Source organism: Rhinoraja longicauda, chromosome 4 (genome assembly GCF_053455715.1).
Source record: "Rhinoraja longicauda isolate Sanriku21f chromosome 4, sRhiLon1.1, whole genome shotgun sequence".
Taxonomy (NCBI): Eukaryota; Metazoa; Chordata; class Chondrichthyes; order Rajiformes; family Arhynchobatidae; genus Rhinoraja; species Rhinoraja longicauda.
In genome coordinates, this window is record NC_135956.1 from 67,362,887 (window position 1) to 67,388,014 (window position 25,128).

At 45.3% G+C, this 25,128-nt stretch overlaps 2 protein-coding genes across 2 annotated transcripts in view; one reads left to right on the plus strand and one right to left on the minus strand.

Moving 5' to 3' along the window:
* atg9b (autophagy related 9B) overlaps nucleotides 1-12,663 on the minus strand; it is a 53,086-nt gene extending 40,423 nt beyond the window's left edge. Inside the window, exon 1 of the mRNA XM_078397941.1 lies at nucleotides 11,458-12,663. The gene's annotated coding sequence lies outside the window, so the exon portion shown is untranslated. The remainder of the gene's footprint in view (nucleotides 1-11,457) is intronic.
* Nucleotides 12,664-13,108: 445 nt separating this feature from the next.
* The window catches only part of LOC144593179 (mitochondrial potassium channel ATP-binding subunit-like), a 49,458-nt gene continuing 37,438 nt past the window's right edge, over nucleotides 13,109-25,128 (plus strand). Inside the window, 3 exon segments of the mRNA XM_078398664.1 lie at nucleotides 13,109-13,194; nucleotides 13,196-13,309; nucleotides 21,900-22,242. Of these exon segments, the coding sequence (XP_078254790.1) occupies nucleotides 13,109-13,194; nucleotides 13,196-13,309; nucleotides 21,900-22,242 (543 nt within the window).

Genomic DNA, 25,128 nt, shown 5'->3' on the forward strand with positions numbered 1-25,128 from the left:
ATACTTTTCACTGGTACATGGGTTTAGAGGAATATGGCCCAAACGTGGGCAAATGGGACTAGCGTAGATGGGATATCTTGGTCAACATGGATAAGTTGGGTTGAAGAGCCTGTTTCCATGCTCCTAGGTTATAGGAGCAGAAATTAGACCATTTGGCTCGTCAAGTCTACTCCGCCATTCCATCATGGCTGATCTATCTCTTCCTCCTAACCCCATTCTTCCACCTTCTCCACATAACCTCTGACACCCGTACTAATCAAGAATCTATCTATCTCTGCCTTAGAAAATATCCATTGACGGCCTCCACAGCCTTCTGTGGCAATTAATTCCACAGATTCACCAACCTATGGCTAAAGAAATTCCTCCTCACCTCCTTCCCAAAGGAATGTCCTTTAATTCTGAGGCTATGACCTCTGGTCCTAGACTCTTCCACTAGTGGAAACATCCTCTCCACATCCACTCTATCCAGGCCATGACTCTATTTTCCCGCAACTGTCATTTGTAGCCTTGGCACTCTTTGGGTAATATAAAAGTGAGGTGCAAGTCTGGGGATGGAGGAGGAATAAAGAGGAAGTGCATTCATGAATTTAATTCTCAATACCAAGTTTGAAAGGGAGGGTTATAGGCCAAACGCAGGCAAATGGGCCTTGTCCAGTCCCAACATAGTCAGCGGGGACAAGATAGGTGAAGGGCCTGTTTCCATGCTGTACAGCTCTATAACTCTATGAAGAAGATCAGCAAGTCAAATCCTTTGCTGGGTCACCTATTCCATGCTGAAAATTCCATTCCACCGTGACCATTTCAGTCTTAATGATAACCTCCAGTATTGGCCAAGGATCAGTGGGCAGAATTCTTTCGTCAGAGTCAATCCCCACTTCAGAGAGATGAGAGAACCACCATCTCCAGCAGAGGTCTCACAGCTCAGACCACACCATCAACAGTGTGGGTATCACAAAATTCTGGAATAACTCAGCGGGTCAGGCACAAAATGCTGGAGTAACGCAGCGGGTCAGTGTGGGAGTCGCCCTTGGCCAGAAACATTACTGCACCAGCCAGATAAACACTCTGGTCGTAACAGCAGCTCACTGGCTGGCTCTCCTGGGCTGAGTGACTCGCCTCCTGACTTCCACTGCCTACAGAGCACAAGGCAGCTGCATGACTAACTACTTTCCACTTGCCAGTAGGAGTGCAACTCTGACAAGTCTCAAGAAACTCTACATCATTGGGGCCAAACAGCTCAGCTGACACCACATCCACCACCTTACACATCCGCTCCCTCCATCACTGGAGTACTGTAGCTGCAGTGTGCACCATCTCCAAATTGTTCACAGTGACTCACCAAGTTCAATCTGCGAGTACTGTGCAAATTTGTTACCTCTAACATCAGTTGACAAGGACTACAGGCCTATCAGACTGGAGAAGGGTGCTGATAGAGTCTGCATTTTAAAAGTCCTTTTCAGGCTTTTGGATGTCCAGAGGTTGTGAAATATGATGAGATTCTTTCAGAAGAAAGCACTTTAAAGAATCCTAACTGTGCATTTTAAAACCCTCAATAAAATCTGATGTTCCTTTTCCAGTCTCTCCTTCCTTTTCCAGCCTTTGGCTTCCAGATCTGATGCAGAGGAAGCAGGCTTTGGTGCCTACCTGTTGTTTCTGCAACGATCAGTTCCGAGGTTTCAAATCCTTTCCTTAGAAGGTTCAGATTCAGATTAGTTTAGTGTCATATACAAGATTCAATGAAACTCCTTCTTTGCTTGAAGCTCAGAGTATACAATAGGTACAGGTGTCCACCAGGGATTTTCCAGCACCCTTGGTTCCACAGCCTTTCCAGATTATTTGTTGTGCCGGACCAACAGAGGTCACAGCCTCCGAGAGGAGTCAAACGATAATGGAACAGTAGGGGGGCCGAGAAACCAGCCTGCAAAGTTGGCCTTGGAAGTTGGCTATGGGAACGGATCACGGATCCGCCGTCTCAGGCCAGAGTTCCAGAACCGCAGCCACAGGGCGCAATTTCAATCTATCGATCGGAAATCTGGCCGCAGATGTCCAGATGAACTAGATCATCTCCTGGGGGGGATTTCAAGTGAGCTCTTGTAATTTTGTAATAAAAATCCAAAAATCTTGTAATAATCCAAAAATCTTGTAATAAAAATCCAATTGGCCAATTGTTTTTGGCCAATTGGTCAAAAATCCAATTGGACCACCAATTGGCCTAAATTCAGTGGTGAACCTGTACAACAATGAATGCATGAATGCGGAGTAGCAGACTGATGACTCTGTGGTGTGAACGAGTGATTATTGTTGGTATATCCGACCCCACTTGTCAAGTTCGGAACAGAGTATACGGAACATTGGAAAGAGATTGTTTGCAAATCTGTGTCACTGGAATCCCACTCAACCTGCCTGCAAGAGATGCCACACAGAGCTGAAGACGTCAGGGCCAAGTGGGATAAACAAGCACGTGAGCAAGGAGGCTGGGTGACTAGGGTGCCAGAAGCAGATACATTTCTTCGCAGTGAAAGCTATTTAAGGAATTTCAAAACTTACCAAACTCACATTTCTTAGCTTTGCCAGTTCATAGACAGGCAGCTGACACTGAGCTCTGAGAGAGAGCTCTATTTTAGTTTAGAAACAGGCCCTTCGGCCCACCGAGTCCGCGCTAACCAGTGATCCCCACACACTTACACTATTCTACACACACCAGGGACAAGTTACAATTATACCAAGCCAATTTACCTACAAACCTGTACTTCTGAAGGGTGATCTTATAAAGGTGTAAGATCTGTTTTTTTACACCTGTCTTTTTACCCAGAGTAGTGGAATCAAGAACCAGTAGATGCAGGTTTAAGGTGAGTGGGGAAAGATTTGATAGGAACCCAAAGGGCAATTTGCTGCCATGCTGCGCCAAAGACCCGAATTCGATCATGACAATGGGTGCTGTGTGTACGAAGTTTGTACGGTCTCCCTGTGACTTGCGTGGGTTTTCTCCGGGATCTCCAGTTTCCTCCCACCCTCCAGAAGTCCAGCAGGTCAGACGGCATCCCTGGAGAACAGTCTGGCCTCGACCCGATATGTCACCGATCTATGTTCTTCAGAGATGACGCCTGACCCGCTGAGTTACTCCAGCACTTTGGGTCCCTTTGCCTGCTCTACATGTTGAATTCAATGTTAACTGCACCACCGGCCTAAAGGGTGTTGAAGGCGGCATACAATACCTTGCCAAAGCTTGGAATATAAAATGACAAGACATTGGTTAGACTACATGGGGAGTATTGTGTGCAGTCCTGGTCACTACACTGCAGGAAGGATGTGATTGCTCTGGAGAGAGAGTGCAGAGGAGTTTCACCAGAATGTTGCCTGGACTTTAGTTATGGAGAGATTGAATAGGCTGGGCTTGTTTTTCCGAGAGTGAAGGAGACTATATGGATATATAAAATTATAAGAGTCATAGGTAATCTAGATAGTCAGAATTGTTTTTCCATAGAAGGGGTATCAAAAAATAGGGTATAGGTTTAAAGTGAGAGGAAGGACTTTTAAAGGTTATTTGATGGGAAAGTTTTTTTTAAAGAGTGGGCTAAAAGGACCAGTCTCTATGGTGTACAACTCTATGATTCATTTGCACAATTCCCTCTTCCTAATGAGAAGGCATTCTCTGGCCAGGGAACACTGCATTAACACAATCCCATGCATTGCACAGAATCAGGCCCCTTTGGTTGTGGAATTACATTGGTGTGAAATGGATGCTGTTCTCCCCTGCAGAACAACAAGCATGCTTGACATACTTGGCCATAAAGGACATCCCTTGTAATTATCTTGTCAAGAACATGACCTCAGCAAGACTCCGTGTAAGGAATGTATGGCACACGTGGCTATTCAGCCCTGGGACAGGAGGGAGGAAGTAGCATGTTGTGGTGATACCATGTAATGAATAAACCACAGAGGAAACTGGTGTGTTGCACAGACCAGTCAACCTAATGGCAGGACTCTTGCAAAACAATCTGTATTTATGTTCCTTATAGACCAGAGTGGGATACTTAGCACTTCACTGCACTATCTGAACCGGACTAATCCAGCACTTGTACTGGTGAAAGCTATGAATAACTTTGATGTCCAAGTGGAAAATAGGAAAGAGGAAGAGTGCAGCCGATCTCCTCGTCTTACACCAACATTTTCTGCATTCCCTTGGAATCATTAGCCCGACTCATGCCAACAAACATAAGTGATGGGAAAGAGGCAACATGATGCCGACAAGATGATGGGACAGATGGAAAGAATGGATTCACAAGGTGGGGCAGCACATTGGCGCAGTGGTACAGTTGCTGCCTCAGAACGCCAGAGACCCAGGTTTGATCCTGACTACGGGTGCTGTCTCTCTCCCCTGTGAGCGCATGGGTTTTCTCCGGGTGCTCCGGTTTCTTCCACACTCCAAAGATGTGCACGTTTGTAGGTTAATTGGCTTCTGAAAAATTGTCCCTATGTGTGTAGGATAGAACTAAGTTACAAGTGATCGTTGGTTGGCATGGACTCGGTGAGTCGAACGGCCTGTTTCCATGCTGTAGCTCCAAACTAAAACTAAACTGAAAGAAGGCTGAGGAGAGATCTGATAGAAGTAATGAGGCATAGGCAGTCAGAAACTTATTCCCAGAATGGAATTGTCAAATGCAAGAGGGCAGAGCTTTAAGGTGAGAGGGAGAAAGTTTAAAGGAGATGTGTGGGACAGGTTTTATTTTTACACATAGAATGGTGGGTGCCCAGACCGTACTGCCAAGAGTGGTAGTGGAGAGATATAATTGTGTTGTTTAATATGTGTTTTGGATAGGCACATGGCTATGCAGGGAATGGAGGAATATGGATCACGTGGAGGTAGAGGAGATTAATTTAACTTGGCATCATGTTTGGTGTGGAGATTGTGTATCGATGGGCCTGTTACTGTTGGACTGTTCTATATTCTAAAGAAATGCAGTTGCTGGAATCATGATCAAAGTGTTGAAGAAACTCAGTGGATCAGGTATTATCTGTGGAGAGAATGAAGAGGTGATGTTTCAGGTCGGGACCTTTGTCAGATGGTGGGATGGATATGAATATCGATAGAATACAAGAGTAAATAGAGTAATTGGGAACAAAAACATGCCTAACTTGCCCTTGCTGACAATGATGCCCCATCTATGTTAGTCCCACCTGCCATCTAAAACTTTCCTATCCATGTACCTGCCCAAATGTCTTTTAAATGTTGTTATACCAGCCTCAACTACCTTGTCAGGTTGCTTGTTCCATATACAAACCACCCTCTATGTGAAAAAGTTGCCCCTCAAGTTTGTAATCTTTCCCCTATCACCTTAAACCCATGTCCTCTGGTTCTTGATTCCCCGACACTGGGTAAATGACAGTGCATTCACCCTCTCTAATCCCCTCACGATTTTATACATCTCTATAAGAACCCCTTAGCCTCATGAGCTCTAAGGAATGAAGTTCTAGCCAGCCCAACCTCTCCCTATAGCCCAGGCCCTCAAGTTCTGGCAACATCCTCATAAATGTTTTTGTACTCTTTTCAGCTTAATGACGGAAATGTGAGATGATGCATCTTATTTTGAGAAATGCGATTCTTCACCAGATCCATAATATATCAAAAGCTACAGCTTAAATGGATCAGAGCATTTGGAAGAAAAGCCAGAGGAATACTCGGATGATAGTGAGAGATAAAGGAAAGAGTGGCAACATTCAAGGACAATCTATGTAAAACATCAGACAGTACACAATTTGGGGCTCTGAATTATAGAAAGAATGTTAAAGCAATAATTACAACACAATGCAGATTTATGGAGACACAGTCTGGTTTGGGAAAATACTTCTGTATTCTTAAGTACCTTAAAGACGTGGGATCATAATGGCAGAACAAAGATTATGGAATGATTTAATAAAATTATTTAGAATTTTGGAGGGATAGGGCAGTGTAGATGCGAGAAAACTGTCCCCAAAGGAACATGGATGGAATTTTTAAAGCAATATTTGTGGTGGTGGAAAAACTTTATTATATGGAGAGTTATAGAAGTCTGTCAAAAGAGATGAAGAGGCCCGTCTGGTAGCTGAAGGCAAGGAGATTTAAAAGATAATGAATTACGTGGGTCTAAACACAAAGATGAATGGGTGGGAGTGAATGACTGAGTCTGACTTGTGATTCCCATGTAGTTCTGGAGAGGAGGGAGAGATGCCAGTTGTGTTATGTGTTCACATCAAGCTATCCAGGGAGAGAGCCATCTCATGGGGAATTGTAAACACCTACTGATGTGTGCATTGCCGAGATAAAGTGACCTCTCCGCTGTAAAGCGTTATCTCCATAACACTGACTCAGTCTGCTTGGTTTAAGATGCCGTTTTGTCTGTTGTAATCTTACTAATGCAAGTTCCTCCTCTTTAACAATACAAGCTGCCTCTCAGCAGTGCACTGTTGCCACTTCAAAGCCTGTGCCATTCATTCACAGCCCCATATATTACACTGAACCATTATAAAGTCATACAGCATGGAAACAGACCATTCGGCCCAACTAATCCATGCCGACCATGATGCCCCATCTACGCTAGCCTGCGTTTGGCCCATATCCCTCTAAACATTTCCAATCCATGTGTCTGTTCAAGTATCTTTAAATGCTGTTATAGGACTTGCCTCATCTATTTCGTCTGGCAGCTTGTTCCAAATATCCACCATCCTCTGTGAAAACGTTGTCCCTTAGGTTCCTATTAAATCTTCACCAACCATCATCTATCTTTCAAGCATCTCGGACATAGAAGTACAGCACAGGAACACTCCCTTCAGCCCACAATGTCTGTGCTGAACATGATGCCAAGACCAACTCTTATCGGCCTGCACATAATTCATATCCCTCCATTACCTGCATATCCATGTGCCTATCCTAAAGTATCCTAAAGTCTCTTAAAGGAATAAACGGGTCCTTTTCGGAATGGCAGGCAGTGACTAGTGGGGTACCGCAAGGCTCAGTGCTGGGACCCCAGTTATTTACAGTGTATATTAATGATTTGGACGAGGGAATTGAATGCAACATCTCTAAGTTTGCGGATGACACGAAGCTGGGTGGCAGTGTTAGCTGCGAGGAGGATGCTACGAGGCTGCAGAGTGACTTGGATAGATTAGGCGAGTGGGCAAATGCATGGCAGATGCAATATAATGTGGATAAATGTGAGGTTATCCACTTTGGCGGCAAGAACAGGAAAGCAGAGTATTACCTGAATGGTGACCGATTGGGAGAAGGGGAGATGCAACGTGACCTGGGTGTCATGGTGCACCAGTCATTGAAAGCAAGCATGCAGGTGCAGCAGGCAGTGAAGAAAGCGAATGGTATGTTGGCATTCATAGCAAGAGGATTTGAGTTTAGGAGCAGGGAGGTTCTGCTGCAGTTGTACAGGGCCTTGGTGAGACTGCACCTGGAGTACTGTGTGCAGTTTTGGTCTCCTAACCTGAGGAAAGACGTTCTTGCCTTAGAGGGAGTACAGAGAAGGTTCACCAGATTGATCCCTGGGATGGCGGGACTTACATATGAGGAAAGACTAGATAGACTGGGCTTGTACTCGCTGGAATTTAGAAGACTGAGGGGGGATCTTATAGAAACATATAAAATTCTTAAGGGGTTGGAGACGCTAGATGCGGGAAGATTGTTCCCGATGTTGGGGGAGTCCAGAACCAGGGGTCACAGCTTAAGGATAAGGGGGAAGTCTTTTAGGACCGAGATGAGAAAACATTTCTTCACGCAGAGAGTGGTGAGTCTGTGGAATTCTCTGCCACAGAAGGTAGTTGAGGCCAGTTCATTGGCTATATTTAAGAGGGAGTTAGATGTGGCCCTTTTTGCTAAAGGGATCAGGGGGTATGGAGAGAAGGCAGGTACAGGCTACTGAGCTGAATGATCAGCCATGATCATATTGAATGGCGGTGCAGGCTCGAAGGGCCAAATGGCCTACTCCTGCACCTATTTTCTATGTTTCTATGTTTCTATGTAAATGCCACTACCTCTACCACCAACCCCGGCAGCACGTTCCAGACACTCTGTAAAAAAAGAATTGCCCAGCACATCTCACCCATGCTATGCCTATCTGTGATATTTTCATCTTTGGAAGAAAGGTTCTGACAGTCTAATCTACCTATGCCGCTCATCATTTGATATACTTCTATCATCTCCCCTCAACCTCTGGTGTCCAAGAGAAAACAATCCAAGTTTGTCCAACCTCTCCCTGCAGCTAACACCCCCTAATCCAGGCAGCATTCTGGTAAACCTCCTCTACACCTTTTCCAAGGCTCAACATCCTTCATGTAATAAAATGCCCAGAAATGCATGCAATACTCCAAATGCAACCTGAAACATTTTGGTTCCTATGGGTGCTGCCTGACCTGCTGAGTGTTTCCAGCATTTTCTGCTTTTATTTCAGATGTCCAGCGTCTGTAGTGGATCTCGAACCCACCATGAACTGAGGGATCAATTGACCAGGGCTGTTATCCCTCTGCTGAGGGAATGGCAATCAGGATGGGATCCAATCCCCCTCACCATGTCTTCCCTTTACAAGAGATTCATCAGTGGAAACAGACAGAAAATATCAAGAACAATTTCCACTCAGCTGATAATGAAATAAAATTCAGCAACTAGCTGCAACGCCCGTATGTGAACGTCTGGAGCAAAACAAAAACGTTTGGCCCATATCCTGCTAAACCCATCCTATTCATGTACCTGTCAGTTGACCGTGTCAGAGTAAAGAAGTGAGATTGTCCGAATGACCAAATGGTGCCAGCACAACAACCTGGCTCTCAATATCTGTAAAACCAATTAACTGATTGTGGACTTTGGAAAAGGAAAGATGAAGACTCACAATCCTGTTCATAGTAACGGGACGATAGTGGAGAGAGTCAAAAATGCCAAGTTCCTGGGCATATATATTTCCAAAGATCTTTCCTGGACCCAGCACACTGATACAATCATAAATAAAGCACATCAATGCCTTTTGAGAACTTCCTGAGAAGATTACGGAGATTCAGTATGTCAGAGAGGATTCTCTTGAACTTCTACAGGTGTACAGTAGAGAGCATATTGACTGGTTGCATCATGGCCTGGTTCGGCAACTTGAACGCCCGGGAGTGGAAAGGACTGCAAAAAGTTGTGAACACTGCCCAGTCCATCATTGGCTCTGACCTCCCCACCATCGAAGAGATTTATCAGAGTAGCTGCCCCAAAAGGCAGCCAGCATCATCAGAGACCCCCACCATCCTGGCCACACACTCATTTCACCACAGCCATCGGGAAGAAGATACAGGAGCCTGAAAACTGTAACGTCCAGGTTCAGGAAAAGTTTCTTCCCTACAGCCATCAGGCTATTAAACACTACGACCTCAAATAAGCTCTGCACTACGACCTCAAATAAGCTCTGAACTTCAATAGGCTAGTTATTATTATGATACTACTATTGTTTCTTTTTTGAGTATGTGTGCGTATGTATATATATAGTGTGTGTAGGAAAATAACTGCAGATGCTGGTTCAAATTGAAGATAGACACAAAATGCTGGAGTAACTCAGCGGGTCAGATGTGTGTGTGTGTGTGTGTGTGTGTCATTGTTTGGAAAGTGGACTAAAATGTCACACACGTGACCAGACATCATCACATAAAGCAATACATTAAAAAATTCTTGCAAGAGATTAATCTTATTCATTGCCATTTTCCTACCTTGAGAACTATAATGCATGTCTGCTAAAGATATGAACATTTTAGCTTTTTTAAATCCACAGTTTATAAGATAGAACTGAGTTATGAAAAAAAAATGCTTCCACGTGGTCATATTTGACCTCTGACCCTAAACAAACATTGTCAGCAGAACATATAAAAATTTTGCTCGATAAACTTCGACATATATACAGTACAAAACAATATACCTGTAATGCTTTTAGAATTAGAAGAGATGTATTCCACAATTTTTCATATTTTTGGTCACACACGTGACTAAGAATGGCGTATATATAATATATATATATATATACACTAGACCAAGTGGAACCGTTGGGCCCATTCCTAGTAGAGGGGGACAGGGATGGGGAAAGGGTGTCACTGACCTCGGCCCCGTGGAGGCAGCGCTGCAGCCAGAGCGAGCCGTGGACCTAAAGCATTGGTATGAGTATATAATATATACACGTGGACCCAAAGTATTGGTATGTGTATATAATAAATATATATATATATATATACACACACACACACACATATACACACACACTTGTGGGTATGTGTATATATACATACTGAACTTATTTTTCTCTCTCGTTTATCATATTGTTTACAGTATACTATGTATACATATTCTGTTGTGCTGCAGTAAGTAAGAATTTCATTGTTCTATCTGGGACACATGACAATAAAACTCTTGACTCTTGACCTGTCTAAATGTTTCTCGGTCGTAAATGTTTTGAGATAGTATCTGCCTCAACAACCTCCTCTGGCAGCCTGTTCCAAATACCTACTGCCCGTTGTGTAAGATAGTTACCCCTCAGGTCCCTATAAATATTTCCCCCTTCACCTTGTATTCAAGAGAGTGTTAGATTTAGCTCTTAGGGCTAACGGAATCAAGGAATATGGGGAGAAAGCAGGAATAGGGTACTGATTTTGGATGATCAGCCACAATCATATTGAATGGTGGTGCTAGTTCAAAGGGCTGAATGGCCTATTCCTGAAACCTATTTTCTATGTTTCTATGTAAAAAGTGCTGGAGGAACTCAACAGAGTCAGGCAGCACATTTGGAGGGAATGCACAGATGTTTCAGGATACAACCCTTCTTCAGTCAATTAAACATCCTCTGTCCATTTCATCCACAGATGCTACCCGACCCGCTGAGTTCCTCCAGCACTTTGTGTTTCTCACTCAGGATTCTGCAGTTCCTTGTGTTTCCATGTGGAATGTGTGAAAGCAGTGGCACCGGCTGTCCACCGGAATAGTAACAAAAGACTTGTTTCCATGACTCAACAGCAATCAGAATGACATCTCCCTCTCTCGCTCACACACAAGCTCGTGTAAGCATCTTCCAGCATAGTTCACCGGACTCCAACCAGGAGCAGAAACCATGGGCGAGGGAGGGAGAGGGTCATTGAAACAGAAAAGAACAGCACCCAAGATCAGATCAGATCAGCTGGCAGAGTTGCCTCCCGTTATGCCAACTCACAGTTCGGCAAACACATTCTGTTCCCATCGAGGGTATGATCTCCAGGCAGTCGCACTAAAAAAAACGCCCTCGCGGAAGGCACGCAACCCGGCTAAGATTGCTTATTTTGTTCTCCAAATGTCCTTGCAAAAATACTGGATTGCATTACCGCCCCGTGACACACTGCACCAGCTGTTTCTCTTCAGAGATAGCACGCTTCCTCTGTGTGGCTTGTAAATCCACAACAAACACATCCAAGACACACAAGCTTCCCTACCTGGAATCGTTCCACAGAAAACGATGTTTTTTGTCCCAAGAATACAGTTCAGCCAGTCCACCCAGTAGCGCTCACTTTGTTAACCGACGTGGAACCAACAGTCAGAGCTGGCTTCGATTTGTAAGTACGTTATCGAACTGCAGCATCTGTCACCAACGTCCAGCCAGCCGCACTCTGGCACTAGTCTAACGGCGAGCGGTAGGGATACTTTGCCTTCTTTCTTCTTGCTTTAGTCCCATACTAACAGGGCAGTTGGGTGCTGTGTGTTAACTGCGCTTTCTCTCTCCGGTTCCTGCCTTCGCTTTGTTCTCAATTTCCTTTTGGTGGAACAAGTCGGTGTTCGCCTTTCTCCTTGTTGCTTTAATGGCAGCAGATGAACGTAGAGTAATTCTTGTTCTTGATGCTTGCAGCTCCTGGTGAGTCTTGCTGTGTCAGTGTACTTGTCGATGTCTCTCTCACATGCGCACTCCTCTTGCAGTTTCTATGTTTTGTTGACTACGATTTTTTTCGCTCTATTTATATTCCTCCTGTAGGCTATTTACATTTGCCAAGTGTTTAGCCTACACTTCGGCATTGCCCTCTCACCTCTGCACCCTCCCGTTTGTTTGTTCGTTCCGTATAACCCTGATCCCCTCTGATCTCCCTGCCCTTCCACTGGGCTCTACTCTCCTGTTGCCTCACCACTGTGCTGCCCACTGCTCCCCGAACTTGCCCTGTGCTTCTTCCACTGAGCTGGTTGTTTCTGAGTCACTCTCTCTGCTCTGCTGGCTGGTCCTGTGTTTCTCCCTCTTGCCCTCTTTGGATTGTTTCTCAGATACTTCCACTGTTGACTTTTCTGTCCAGTCCCCTCATTTGCTCTTCCCGCGATCACATTTCCTGCTGATTTTTTCCCTTCTCCTTTCCACTGTTTTATCTCCGCTGCAACAATCTCATCTCCTGTCTCTTTTCTCTCCTTCCTCCGTAATCAATCTTTTTTAAATTTAAAAAATAATAAATATATAATTTCCCAGGCAGATTTCCCCCAGTATATTTCTCTGCTTCCGATCCTGATTTAATCTTTCTAGGAATGTTTTTCTTTCCCAGTTTCCGCTCCGTGCCTCCCCATGAGATCTCCCTCCACTCTCTCTTCCTCTCTATTTTCGACCCCCCGTGGAGATATCTCTCTCACGTTTCAACCTTTTTTTTCTGCTCCCGAATCCTTCTCTCCCCGCTTGCAACCCTCCCCTCTCCCCTCTCCCCTCCCCCCTCCCTCTCTCTTTGTTAACACCTCCTCCTCCTCCGCACTCCTTTTGTAACCTTTATTCCTATACCTTTCCCTCCTCTTTTACTTTACGCCTTCTTGGACACGGCTCCTTCTCTCTCCTTGTGTTCTTGCCCGTGCCTTTCCCTCCCTTCCTCTCCTCGTACCTTCCCTCTCTCCCCCTTGTGCCCTTCCTTTCACAACACCCAAGACAAATGACAGCTCTCGCCAGTGACGTCACACACATCGACCTCTGACCCTGATGGTGACCTCTCATCCCCCAAAATAAATCAAAACAAGGCACCCCGCCCGGTCTGCTTCCCGTGTGCTCAACTTTGTGCCAGAAAATTAAAAATAAAGAGATCCTGCAGTAAACATATTAAATAAAAACAACGAAAAAAGATTTACGCAATGGATTCTGGGTGTCATCAAAGATGGCGCCGCCCGTGTTGCTCGGGAAACGGGGCTGAGAGTCGATCTCAGTTCTTTTCTTTTCATTTTACCTGCGATGTTTCACTTGTGTTTGAAGTACGGCGCGAGGGTCCGCGGATTTTCGTCCGTTCGACCTGTGTGCATTTGGACCCGAACCGGCGGGAAGTTCACAGGCGGCAGGTAGGAGAAGCCGGACAGTCGCTTTCCCGTAGCATGCTGGGATATGTAGTTCCATGGACACAGGAAATGTTGAATCAAAGCGAATTAGTGGAGCGATGAACTACAAATCCCAGAGTCTATTGCTGCAGCTACGTCTGCCCTTTGCTCCAAGTCAAACGGGGCACCTGCTTTAGATCAACACGGAGCTAATAAAAAACAGATCCCGAATTAGATCAAAATTTCTGAAGAAGGGTCTCGACCCGAAACGTCGCCCATTCCTTCTCTCCTGAGATGCTGCCTGACCTGCTGAGTTACTCCAGCATTTTGTGAATAGATCAAAATGGTGATAGCAGATTAATATGCGATCACCTGACCTCAAATGGATTGACAGCATCGTAAGCTAGGACAACCTATGCTTAGTTCAATAGACAATAGGTGCAGGAGTAGGCCATTCAGCCCTTCGAGCCAGCACCGCCATTCAATGTGATCATGGCTGATCATTCTCAATCAGTACCCCGTTCATGCCTTCTCCCCATACCCCCTGACTCCGCTATCCTTAAGAGCTCTATCTAGCTCTCTCTTGAATGTATTCAGAGAATTGGCCTCCACTGCCCTCTGAGGCAGAGAATTCCACAGATTCACAACTCTCTGACTAAAAAAGTTTTTCCTCATCTCTGTTCTAAATGGCCTACCCCTTATTCTTAAACTGTGGCCCCTGGTTCTGGACTCCCCCAACATTGGGAACATGTTTCCTGCCTCTAACATGTCCAACCCCTTAATAATCTTATACGTTTCGGTAAGATCCCCTCTCATCCTTCTAAATTCCAGTGTATACAAACCTAGTCGCTCCAGTCTTTCAACATATGACAGTCCCGCCATTCCGGGAATTAACCTAGTAAACCTACGCTGCACGCCCTCACAGTAGCGCAGCGGTAGAGTTGCTGCTTTACAGCGAATGCTGCGCCGGAGACTCAGGTTCGATCCTGACTACGGGTGCTGCACTGTAAGGAGTTTGTACGTTCTCCCCGTGACCTGCGTGGGTTTTCTCCGAGATCTTCGGTTTCCTCCCACACTCCAAAGACGTACAGGTATGTAGGTTAATTGGCTGGGTAAATGTAAAAATTGTCCCTAGTGGGTGTAGGATAGTGTTAATGTACGGGGATCACTGGGCGGCACGGACTTGGAGGGCCGAAAAGGCCTGTTTCCGGCTGTATATATATGATATGATAATAGCAAGAATATCCTTCCTCAAATTTGGAGACCAAAACTGCACACAGTACTCCAGGTGCGGTCTCACTAGGGCCCTGTACAACTGCAGAAGGACCTCTTTGTTCCTATACTCAACTCCTCTTGTTATGAATGCCAACATTCCATTGGCTTTCTTCACTGCCTGCTGTACCTGCATGCTTCCTTTCAGTGACTAATGCACTAAGACACCCAGATCACGTTGCACGTCCCCTTTTCCTAACTTGACACCATTCAAATAATAATCTGCCTTCCTATTCTTACCACCAAAGTGGATAATCTCACACTTATCCACATTAAACTGCATCTGCCATGCATCCGCCCACTCACACAACCTGTCCAAGTCACCCTGCAACCTCATAGCATCTTCCTCACTGTTCACACTGCCACCTAGCTTTGTATCATCGGCAAATTTGCAAATGGTACTTTTAATCCCTTCATCCAAGTCATTGATGTATATAGTAAATAGCTGCGGTCCCAACACTGAGCCTTGCGGTACCCCACTAGTCACTGCCTGCCATTCTGAAAGGGACCCATTTATTCCCACTCTTTGCTTTCTGTCTGTCAACCAACTTTCTATCCATGTCAGTACCCTACCTCCAATACCATGTGCTCTAATTTTGCCCACCAATATCCTATGTGGGACCTTGTCGAAGGCTTTCTGAAAGTCGAGGTACACCACATCCACCGGCTCTCCCCTGTCAATTTTCCTAGTTACATCCTCAAAAAATTCCAGTAGATTAGTCAAGCACGATTTCCCCTTCGTAAATCCATGCTGACTCGGAACGATCCTGTTACTGCGATCCAAATGCTCCGCAATTTTGTCTTTTATAATTGACTCCAGCATCTTCCCCACCACTGATGTCAGACTAACTGGTCTATAATTTCCCGTTTTCTCTCTCCCTCCTTTCTTGAAAAGTGGGATAACATTAGCTACCCTCCAATCCACAGGAACTGACTTGGAATCTATAGTTCATAAATTCTAGGAGCCTCATTAGGCCATTCGGCCATTCGGCCCATCAAATCTACTCCACCATTCAATCATGGCTAATCTATCTTTTCCTCTCAACCCCATTCTCCTGCCTTCTCCCCATAACCCGTGAAAAGTCCGGGAGCAGAGCAAGGACGCCCGTTGGCTGAGCAGTAAAGTAAGTGCTAATCACAGTTGAACAGGCAGTTTAAAAAGAGCGCCAAAAGGAAGTAGTAGTCAATTTGAAAAGTCCGGGAGCAGAGCAAGGACGCCCGTTGGCTGAGCAGTAAAGTAAGTGCTAATCACAGTTGAACAGGCAGTTTAAAAAGAGCGCCAAAAGGAAGTAGTAGTCAATTTGAAAAGTCCGGGAGCAGAGCAAGGACGCCCGTTGGCTGAGCAGTAAAGTAAGTGCTAATCACAGTTGAACAGGCAGTTTAAAAAGAGCGCCAAAAGGAAGTAGTAGTCAATTTGAAAAGTCCGGGAGCAGAGCAAGGACGCCCGTTGGCTGAGCAGTCAAGTAAGTGCTAATCACAGTTCAACAGGCAGTTTAAAAAGAGCGCCAAAAGGAAGTAGTAGTCAATTTGAAAAGTCCGGGAGCAGAGCAAGGACGCCCGTTGGCTGAGCAGTAAAGTAAGTGCTAATCACAGTTCAACAGGCAGTTTAAGTGAAAAGTCAGGTAAATTGGACAATCAGGCAATTTAAATTGGTGATATAAGCAAGGCTCACAAAAGGGTGCAGCCCTGTTCAGGTGCAGCCCAGTGAGAAAAGTGCGAGTCTTTGGCTGCGAGTCTTCGGCGAGGAGGCTGAGGTGAGGAGGATACCATTGTTTTAAGCCAGAGCTGGTTATAGGCACAAGGTGATGGCGGAAAAGTTGGTGCGGTGTGTTTCCTGCAGGATGTGGGAAGACAGGGATGTCGCGGGAGCTTCTGGGAGCTACACCTGCAAGAACTGTGTCCAGGTGCAGCTCCTGAAGGGACGTGTGGTGGAGTTGGAGAGGCAATTGGATGACCTCAGGGCCATCCGGGAATGCGAGAGTTTCCTCGACAGGACCTATTGTGAGGCTGTCACGCCAAGGGTCCAGGTCGAGCGAAGGTGGGAGACTGTTTCCGGGGGGAGTGGACGTGGACTACAGGAGACCCCAGTGGCTGTGCCTATTGCAAATAGGTATACCCTCTTGGGAACTGTCGGGGCAGAAGACGTTTCCAGTCCGAGTGGCGGACCTGTTGGCAAGGATACACAACAGGGGAGACCGAAGTCTGGAAGAGCCGTAGTGGTCGGTGACTCCATAGTCCGAGGGACGGATAGAAGATTCTGTGGCAGCAGGAGGGACTTGAGGATGGTCTGTTGCCTCCCTGGTGCCAGGGTTCAACACATCACAGACCGGCTTCAGAAAATCCTAGCGAGGGAAGGCGATCAACCTGAAGTCGTTGTGCACGTGGGCACGAATGACGTCGGGCGGAAGAGGAAGGAGGTGCTACAGCGGGAGTTTAGAGAGTTGGGAAAAACGCTGAGAAGTAGGACATCGAAGGTAGTTATCTCTGGACTGCTACCGGTACCTCGTGCTGGTGAGGCCAGGAACAGAGAGATAGAGGGTATGAATTTATGGCTGAGGGACTGGTGCAGAGAGCCGGGATTTAGATTTCTGGACCACTGGGATCTCTTCTGGGCTAGGGGTGACTTGTACAAAAGGGACGGGTTGCATCTTAACAGCAGGGGGACAAACATTCTGGCAGGCAGGTTTGCTAGTGTGACACCTGTGGCTTTAAACTAAGTAGTGGGGGGGAGGGGTTAACAAATTGTGAATATGAAGATGAGGTAAAAGGGAATACAGGAGATATTGCAAAAGACTCTCGGAAGAATGGGAACAGAAGTTCTAGAGCGGAAAAGAAATTAAGGGCAGGGCCAATTGTGAACGATGTGAGAGGGGAGGTAAATACAGAAGTTAAAGTGTTGTACTTAAATGCGCGTAGTATAAAAAATAAAGTGGATGAGCTTGTGGCTCAGTTAGTCATGGGCAAGTATGATGTTGTAGGGATCACTGAGACATGGCTACAAGAGGACCAGGGCTGGGAACTGAATATTCAGGGGTACACAACGTATAGAAAAGACAGACAGGTGGGCAGAGGGGGTGGGGTTGCTCTGATGGTAAGGAATGATATTCATTCCCTTGCAAGGGGTGACATAGAATCAGGAGATGTTGAATCAGTATGGATAGAAATGAGAAATTGTAAGGGTAAAAAGACTCTAATGGGAGTTATCTATAGGCCCCCAAACAGTAGCCTCGACTTAGGGTGCAAGTTAAATCAGGAGATAAAATTGGCGTGTCAAAAATGTAATGCTACGGTGGTTATGGGAGATTTCAACATGCAGGTAGACTGGGAAAATCAGGTTGGAAATGGACCCCAGGAAAGAGAGTTTGTAGAGTGCCTTCGAGATGGATTCTTAGAACAGCTTGTACTGGAGCCTACCAGGGAGAAGGCAATTCTGGATTTAGTGTTGTGTAATGATCCTGATCTGATAAGGGGACTAGAGGTAAAAGAGCCATTAGGAGGCAGTGATCACAACATGATAAGTTTTACTCTGCAAATGGAAAGGCAGAAGGGAAAATCGGAAGTGTCGGTATTACAGTATAGCAAGGGGGATTACAGAGGCATGAGGCGGGAGCTGGCCAAAATTGATTGGAAGGAGGCCCTAGCAGGGAAGACGGTAGAACAGCAATGGCAGGTATTCCTGGGAATAATGCAGAGGTTGCAGGATCAATTTATTCCAAAGAGGTGGAAAGACTCTAAGGGGAGTAAGAGACACCTGTGGCTGACAAGGGAAGTCAGGGACAGCATAAAAATTAAGGAGAGGAAGTATAACATAGCAAAGAAGAGTGGGAAGACAGAGGATTGGGACTCTTTTAAAGAGCAACAAAAGTTAACTAAAAAGGCAATACGAGGAGAAAAGATGAGGTACGAGGGTAAACTAGCCAATAATATAAAGGAGGATAGCAAAAGTTTTTTTAGGTACGTGAAGAGGAAAAAAATAGTCAAGGCAAATGTGGGTCCCTTGAAGACAGAAGCAGGGGAATTTATTATGGGGAACAAAGAAATGGCAGACGAGTTAAACCGTTACTTTGGATCTGTCTTCACTGAGGAAGATACACACAATCTCCCAAATGTTCTAGGGGCTGGAGAACCTAGGGTGATGGAGGAACTGAAGGAAATCCACATTAGGCAGGAAATGGTTTTGGGTAGACTGTTGGGACTGAAGGCTGATAAATCCCCAGGGCCTGATGGTCTGCATCCCAGAGTACTTAAGGAGGTGGCTCTAGAAATAGTGGAAGCATTGGAGATCATTTTTCAATGTTCTATAGATTCAGGATCAGTTCCTGTGGATTGGAGAATAGCAAATGTTATCCCACTTTTTAAGAAAGGAGGGAGAGAGAAAACGGGTAATTATAGACCAGTTAGTCTGACATCAGTGGTGGGGAAAATGCTGGAGTCAATTATAAAAGACGAAATTGCTGAGCATTTGGATAGCAGTAACGGGATCGTTCCGAGTCAGCATGGATTTACGAAGGGGAAATCATGCTTGACAAATCTACTGGAATTTTTTGAGGATGTAACTAGGAAAATTGACAAGGGAGAGTCAGTGGATGTGGTGTACCTCGACTTTCAGAAAGCCTTCGACAAGGTCCCACATAGGAGATTAGTGGGCAAAATTAGGGCACATGGTATTGGGGGTAGGGTACTGACATGGATAGAAAATTGGTTAACAGACAGAAAGCAAAGAGTGGGGATAAATGGGTCCCTTTCGGAATGGCAGGCAGTGACCAGTGGGGTACCGCAAGGTTCGGTGCTGGGACCCCAGCTATTTACGATATACATTAATGACTTAGACGAAGGGATTAAAAGTACCATTAGCAAATTTGCAGATGATACTAAGTTGGGGGGTAGTGTGAATTGTGAGGAAGATGCAATAAGGCTGCAGGGTGACCTGGACAGGTTGTGTGAGTGGGCGGATACATGGCAGATGCAGTTTAATGTAGATAAGTGTGAGGTTATTCACTTTGGAAGTAAGAATAGAAAGGCAGATTATTATCTGAATGGTGTCAAGTTAGGAGGAGGGGGAGTTCAACGAGATCTGGGTGTCCTAGTGCATCAGTCAATGAAAGGAAGCATGCAGGTTCAGCAGGCAGTGAAGAAAGCCAATGGAATGTTGGCCTTCGTAACAAGAGGAGTTGAGTATAGGAGCAAAGAGGTCCTTCTACAGTTGTACCGGGCCCTGGTGAGACCGCACCTGGAGTACTGTGTGCAGTTTTGGTCTCCAAATTTGAGGAAGGATATTCTTGCTATGGAGGGCGTGCAGCGTAGGTTCACTAGATTAATTCCCGGAATGGCGGGACTGTCGTATGTTGAAAGGCTGGAGCGATTGGGCTTGTATACACTGGAATTTAGAAGGATGAGGGGGGATCTTATTGAAACATATAAGATAATTAGGGGATTGGACACATTAGAGGCAGATAACATGTTCCCAATGTTGGGGGAGTCCAGAACAAGGGGCCACAGTTTGAGAATAAGGGGTAGGCCATTTAGAACGGAGATGAGGAAGAACTTTTTCAGTCAGAGGGTGGTGAAGGTGTGGAATTCTCTGCCTCAGAAGGCAGTGGAGGCCAGTTCGTTGGATGCTTTCAAGAGAGAGCTGGATAGAGCTCTTAAGGATAGCGGAGTGAGGGGGTATGGGGAGAAGGCAGGAACGGGGTACTGATTGATAGTGATCAGCCATGATCGCATTGAATGGCGGTGCTGGCTCGAAGGGCTGAATGGCCTACTCCTGCACCTATTGTCTATTGTCTATTGTCTATTGACACACTTACCAACCAAGAATGTGTCAATCTCTGCCTTAAAAATATCCATTGACTTGGCCTCCACAGCTGCCTGTGGCAATGAATTCCACAGATTCACCACCCTCTGACTAAAGAAATTCTTCCTCATCTCTCTAAAGGTACGTTCTTTTATTCTGAGGCTTATGACCTCTGGTCCTAGACTCTAATGGAAACATCATCTCCACATCCACTCTATCTAGGCCTTTCACTATTCGGTAATTTTCAATGAGGTCCCTCCTCATCCTTCTATATTCCAGTGAGTACAGGCCCAGTGTCCACAAATGCTCATCATATGTTAATCCAATCATTCCTGGGGTCATTCTCCTAAACCACCTCTGGATCCTCACCAACGCAGCACATCCTCAGATATGGGGCCCAGACCTGCTCATAAATACTCCAAAGTTGGTCTTATAAATCTTCAGCATTGCATCCCTCCAAAACTAATAAACCAGATGGACAAAACACCATCTTGGAGATCGCCGAGGTAAAGAGCGAGGCTTGCTGGCTCTTTATCTCTCGCACTTCTTCCTCCACGTCTACCGCTGTCAACTGCTGCAGAAGCAGATTCTGCATGCTTTTCGAGAGTTGATGCAATTCCCTCATACTATCTTGCTCATTGAACTCTTTGGGGGATATTGGACATTTTGATATTCTCCTTGAATGCTTCTAACCAGTGCATGGAGGGGTCCATAAGACATAGGAGCATTATTAGACCATTCGGCCTATCATGTCTGCTCCACCTTTCGATCATGGCTGATCTATTTTTCCCTCTCAACCCCATTCTCCTACTTTCTCCCCATTACCTTCAATGCCGTTACTAAGAAAGTCAAAGAGGCGTTACTCAGACCTCAAACCTTTGTAATACCTCTTTAGTTCTTCAGTGTTTTCTGTGGTCAGCAGTTTGATGTTCAACTTCTACGTTCCTATGCTTAGTTAATCTGGTTTTCAAGTTGTTTATAGTCAGCCTGGAGAACTCAGTGGTCATGGAGTCATATAGCACGGGAACAAGCCCTTCAGTTCAACTCGTCCAAGCCAACTTAGATATTCCATCTAAGCTAGTACCATTTGCATATATTTTTGACCCATATCACTCTAAATCTTTCCTATCCATGTACCTATTCAAATGTCTTTTAAATATTGTTACAGTATCTGCCTCAACTACCTCCATTGGCAGCTGGTTCCATATATCCACCACCCTCTGAGTGAAAAAGTTCCTCCTCAGGTTCCTATTAAATCTTGCCCTTCTTGCCTTAAACCTAGGCCCACCCATTATTGATCTCCCCCCCCCCCCACTCTGGGTAAAAGATTGTGCAATCACCGTATCTTTTCGCTGAATGATTTTATACACATCTATAAGATCACCCCTCAGCCTCTTGTACTCCAAGGAATAAAGTGCTACCCTGCCCAACCTCTCCCTATAGCTCAGGCGTTCAAGTCGTGAAAACCTCTTAATTTACTAAAACTATGTTGTTTTGCTTTAAATTCGATTTTGTGATGATTCACCTGCGATTTTAATCTTCCTGCAGGTTTTCCCTGAGTAGAAGTCAGCAATGTTGGAACTATCCTCTGGGTGGGAAGAGCTCCGAGTGCAGCCTATTTCATCGGGTATTGAACCTTGTCCAGTATGGGGTCAGGCTGTGTGCAGGCAGCTGCCGGTACGGCCCACTGAGGATTCAGAGTGCCTTCCTGCTGCTGGGGACACCTGGGCTGATAACACTTGGACTGAGACTCAATGGCACCATAGCTCACTGTGAGGAAGATCATGGCTGCGTTGTTATAGACGCTGTTCCGCAGGCTCCTGAGTTCAATTGGAAAGAATTTTGGAGGTTCCTTCGCCCAGAACTGTTTTCTCTGATTTGGGCCATTATTGTAAGTATTCTGCAACCTGCTAATTAAATGTGACCTGAAGTTTTTCTGGCTCAAGTTCCCGCTGCGCCCATTTCCTGCACAATGTTGTATTCCCTCATGTTGCCAATGCATGGCTTTTAAATCTTTGTTGCTGAGGCCAGGATGGTTCAATACAGTCTGTGCCGACCACCGACCACCCGGTCACACTTGTTCTACGTTATCCCACTTTCCTATCCACCCCCTACACACGAGGGGCAATTTACAGGGGGACAATTAACCTACAAATCTGCATGTCTTTGTGATATGGGAGGAAACCGGGACACCTGGAGAAAACCTACAAGGTCGCAGGGAAAACGTGCAAACTCCACACAGATAGCACCCGATGTGAGGATCGAATCTGGTCTCTGGTGCTGTGAAACAACATAAAATGCCCAGGCTTTGCTTTTAAATTTTATTTTTCATGCAAGCATCACTAGGAAGCTAACATATCTTGGTCATCTTTAATTGATGAGTAGCCAATCAATTAAATGAGTAGCCTCCTTCAACAGCTGCAGTCTGTGTGGTGAAGTATCTTTGGATAGGCATTAGATTCAGTGAAGATGAAGCAATATATCTCAAAATCCGGATGATGAGTGACCAGGAGGCAATCCTGCTGGTGATGAGTCTGTTGCCACTGTTCTTATAAGTAGTGGTTGCAGAATTGGAATTGCAAGAGTCCGAGTCATACAACTCTGGCTCCTTTGGCCCAACCCGCCCATGCCAATCGTGGAAGGCATGCAAACCGGCCAATCAAGATGCCCCATCTAAGCTAGTCCCATTTGCCCGCGTTAGGCCATGTACCTATCCAAGTGCATTTTGAAGGCTGTTCTAGTACCTGCCTCAACTACCACCTTTGATAATTCATTCCATACACTCACCACCCTCTGAGTGTGAAAGTTGCACCCCAGATTCATATTAAATCTTTCTCCTCTCACCTTAAACCTATGTTCCCCTATTCTTGATTCTCCTGTCCTGGGAAAAAGATTATACATTCTGTTTATTCCCCTCGTGATTTTATACCTCCATAAAATCATAAAATCACCTCTCAGCCTCCTGCGCTCCAAGGAATAAAATCCTTGCATGCCCAACCTCTACCTATAGCTTAGGCCCTCGGGTCCTGAGCTATATCCTCGTAATTTGAGTACTGGGAGTCACTGTTTAAGAAGAAGGGGCCCTTATATTAGATGAGGCAAAAATAAGGCAATATTTATCTCCTGTAGGGTTGCGAGGTTTTGGAATATTCTTCCTCAAAAGTGAAATGGAAACAGCTTTGGTGTGTTCTTGGGGTAGATAGGTATTTGGGAAGCAAAAGGATGAAAGGTCTTTCTTCTTTCTTACTTTCGTATGTCACTACAACAATCAAAAGTGGCAATTGGTGCTTCAGAGTACCGTAGTTGATGCTTTGCTGCAAACTTTTGCCAGTTCTGTAGAACTACCCAGGGTGGACGACGAGGACGTAAAGCAGCTCCCACCTCAGGATGAAAGGTTACAGGTAATAAATAGATCAATCGTGGAATTAATTGGCAGAGCAAATTTGTGGATGTGAGTGGCCTATTCCTGCTTCAACTTCAGTTTAGTTGATTGTCACGTGTACCAAGGTACAGTGAAAAGCTTTTGTTGCGTGCTAACCAGTCAGCAGAAAGACAAAACATGATTACAATCGAGTCATTTACAGTGCATAGATACATGATAAGGGAACAATCATGGGAGAGGTAAAGCCAACAAAATCTGATCAAGGATAGTCCGAGGATCACCAATGTGGTAGATAGTAGTTTAGCACTGCTCTCTGGTTGTGGTAGGATGATTCAGTTGCCTGATAACAGCCGGGAAGAAACTGTCCCTGAATCTGGAGGTGTGCTTTTCCTCACTTCAATACCTTTTCCTGATGGGAGAGGGAAGAAGAGGGAGTGGCCAGGGTGAAACTCATCCTTGTTTATGCTGCTGGCCTTGCCAAGGCGGCGAGAGGTATAAATGGAGTCAGTAGAAGGGAAGTTGGTTTGTGTGGTGGTCTGGGCTGCGTCCACAATTCGCTGCAATTTCTTGAGGTCTTCGATGGAGCTGTTAACAAACCAAGCTGTGATGCATCCTGATAAAATGCTTCATTGGTTCGTAAATTTAAAATGATCTTCCTTGTCTATATTATTAATATTCAATAATCCTTCCTGATCAAGGGGTTGGTAGATTAAATTGACATTAATGACTTGGACTTAACTAGGTGTAATTTCAAAGTCTAGAGGTGAGAGACCTTGGGAGGCATGGAGCATGAAAACGGTGTAATCACGATGTTTTAATAAAGCATTAGGCAGACACTAAAATAACCAAGGCACAGAAGGATATGGTTCAATTGCAAACAAATAGGGTTTGTGTAGTTGGACAAAATGATCAATGTGAACATAATGGGCCGAAGGGCCTGTTGCTATGCATTTGTTCACAACGTTTCAATTTGCAAATCCAGAGTTACTCATATTTCAACCACTCTATGTCCCTAAGTGCAAATTTAAATAATGTTCCTACAGCATAAGTTTGAGTAACAGGTCTATTGGTGCCTGGTGCACCAGGCACATAAGATTAGCTGGAGCCCTATCTGTGCCTGCACCTTCTTGGTATCAGTGAAACAATGGTTACGATTGGCTGATTTCACCTGGTGTCAATGTAAAATCTCTGAAATTCCCACATTTTCTTGTTTGTCTCCCTCTCTCCCATTCCATCATCTGCTCCTTTCCCTATTCTATCCCTTTCTGTCTCTCCATTCTTTCTCTCTCCATTCTTTCTATCTCCATTCTTTCTCTCTCTCCATTCTTTCTCTCTCTCTCTCTCTCTCTCTCTCTCTCTCTCTCCTCTCTCTCTCTCTCTCTCTCTCCCTCTCTC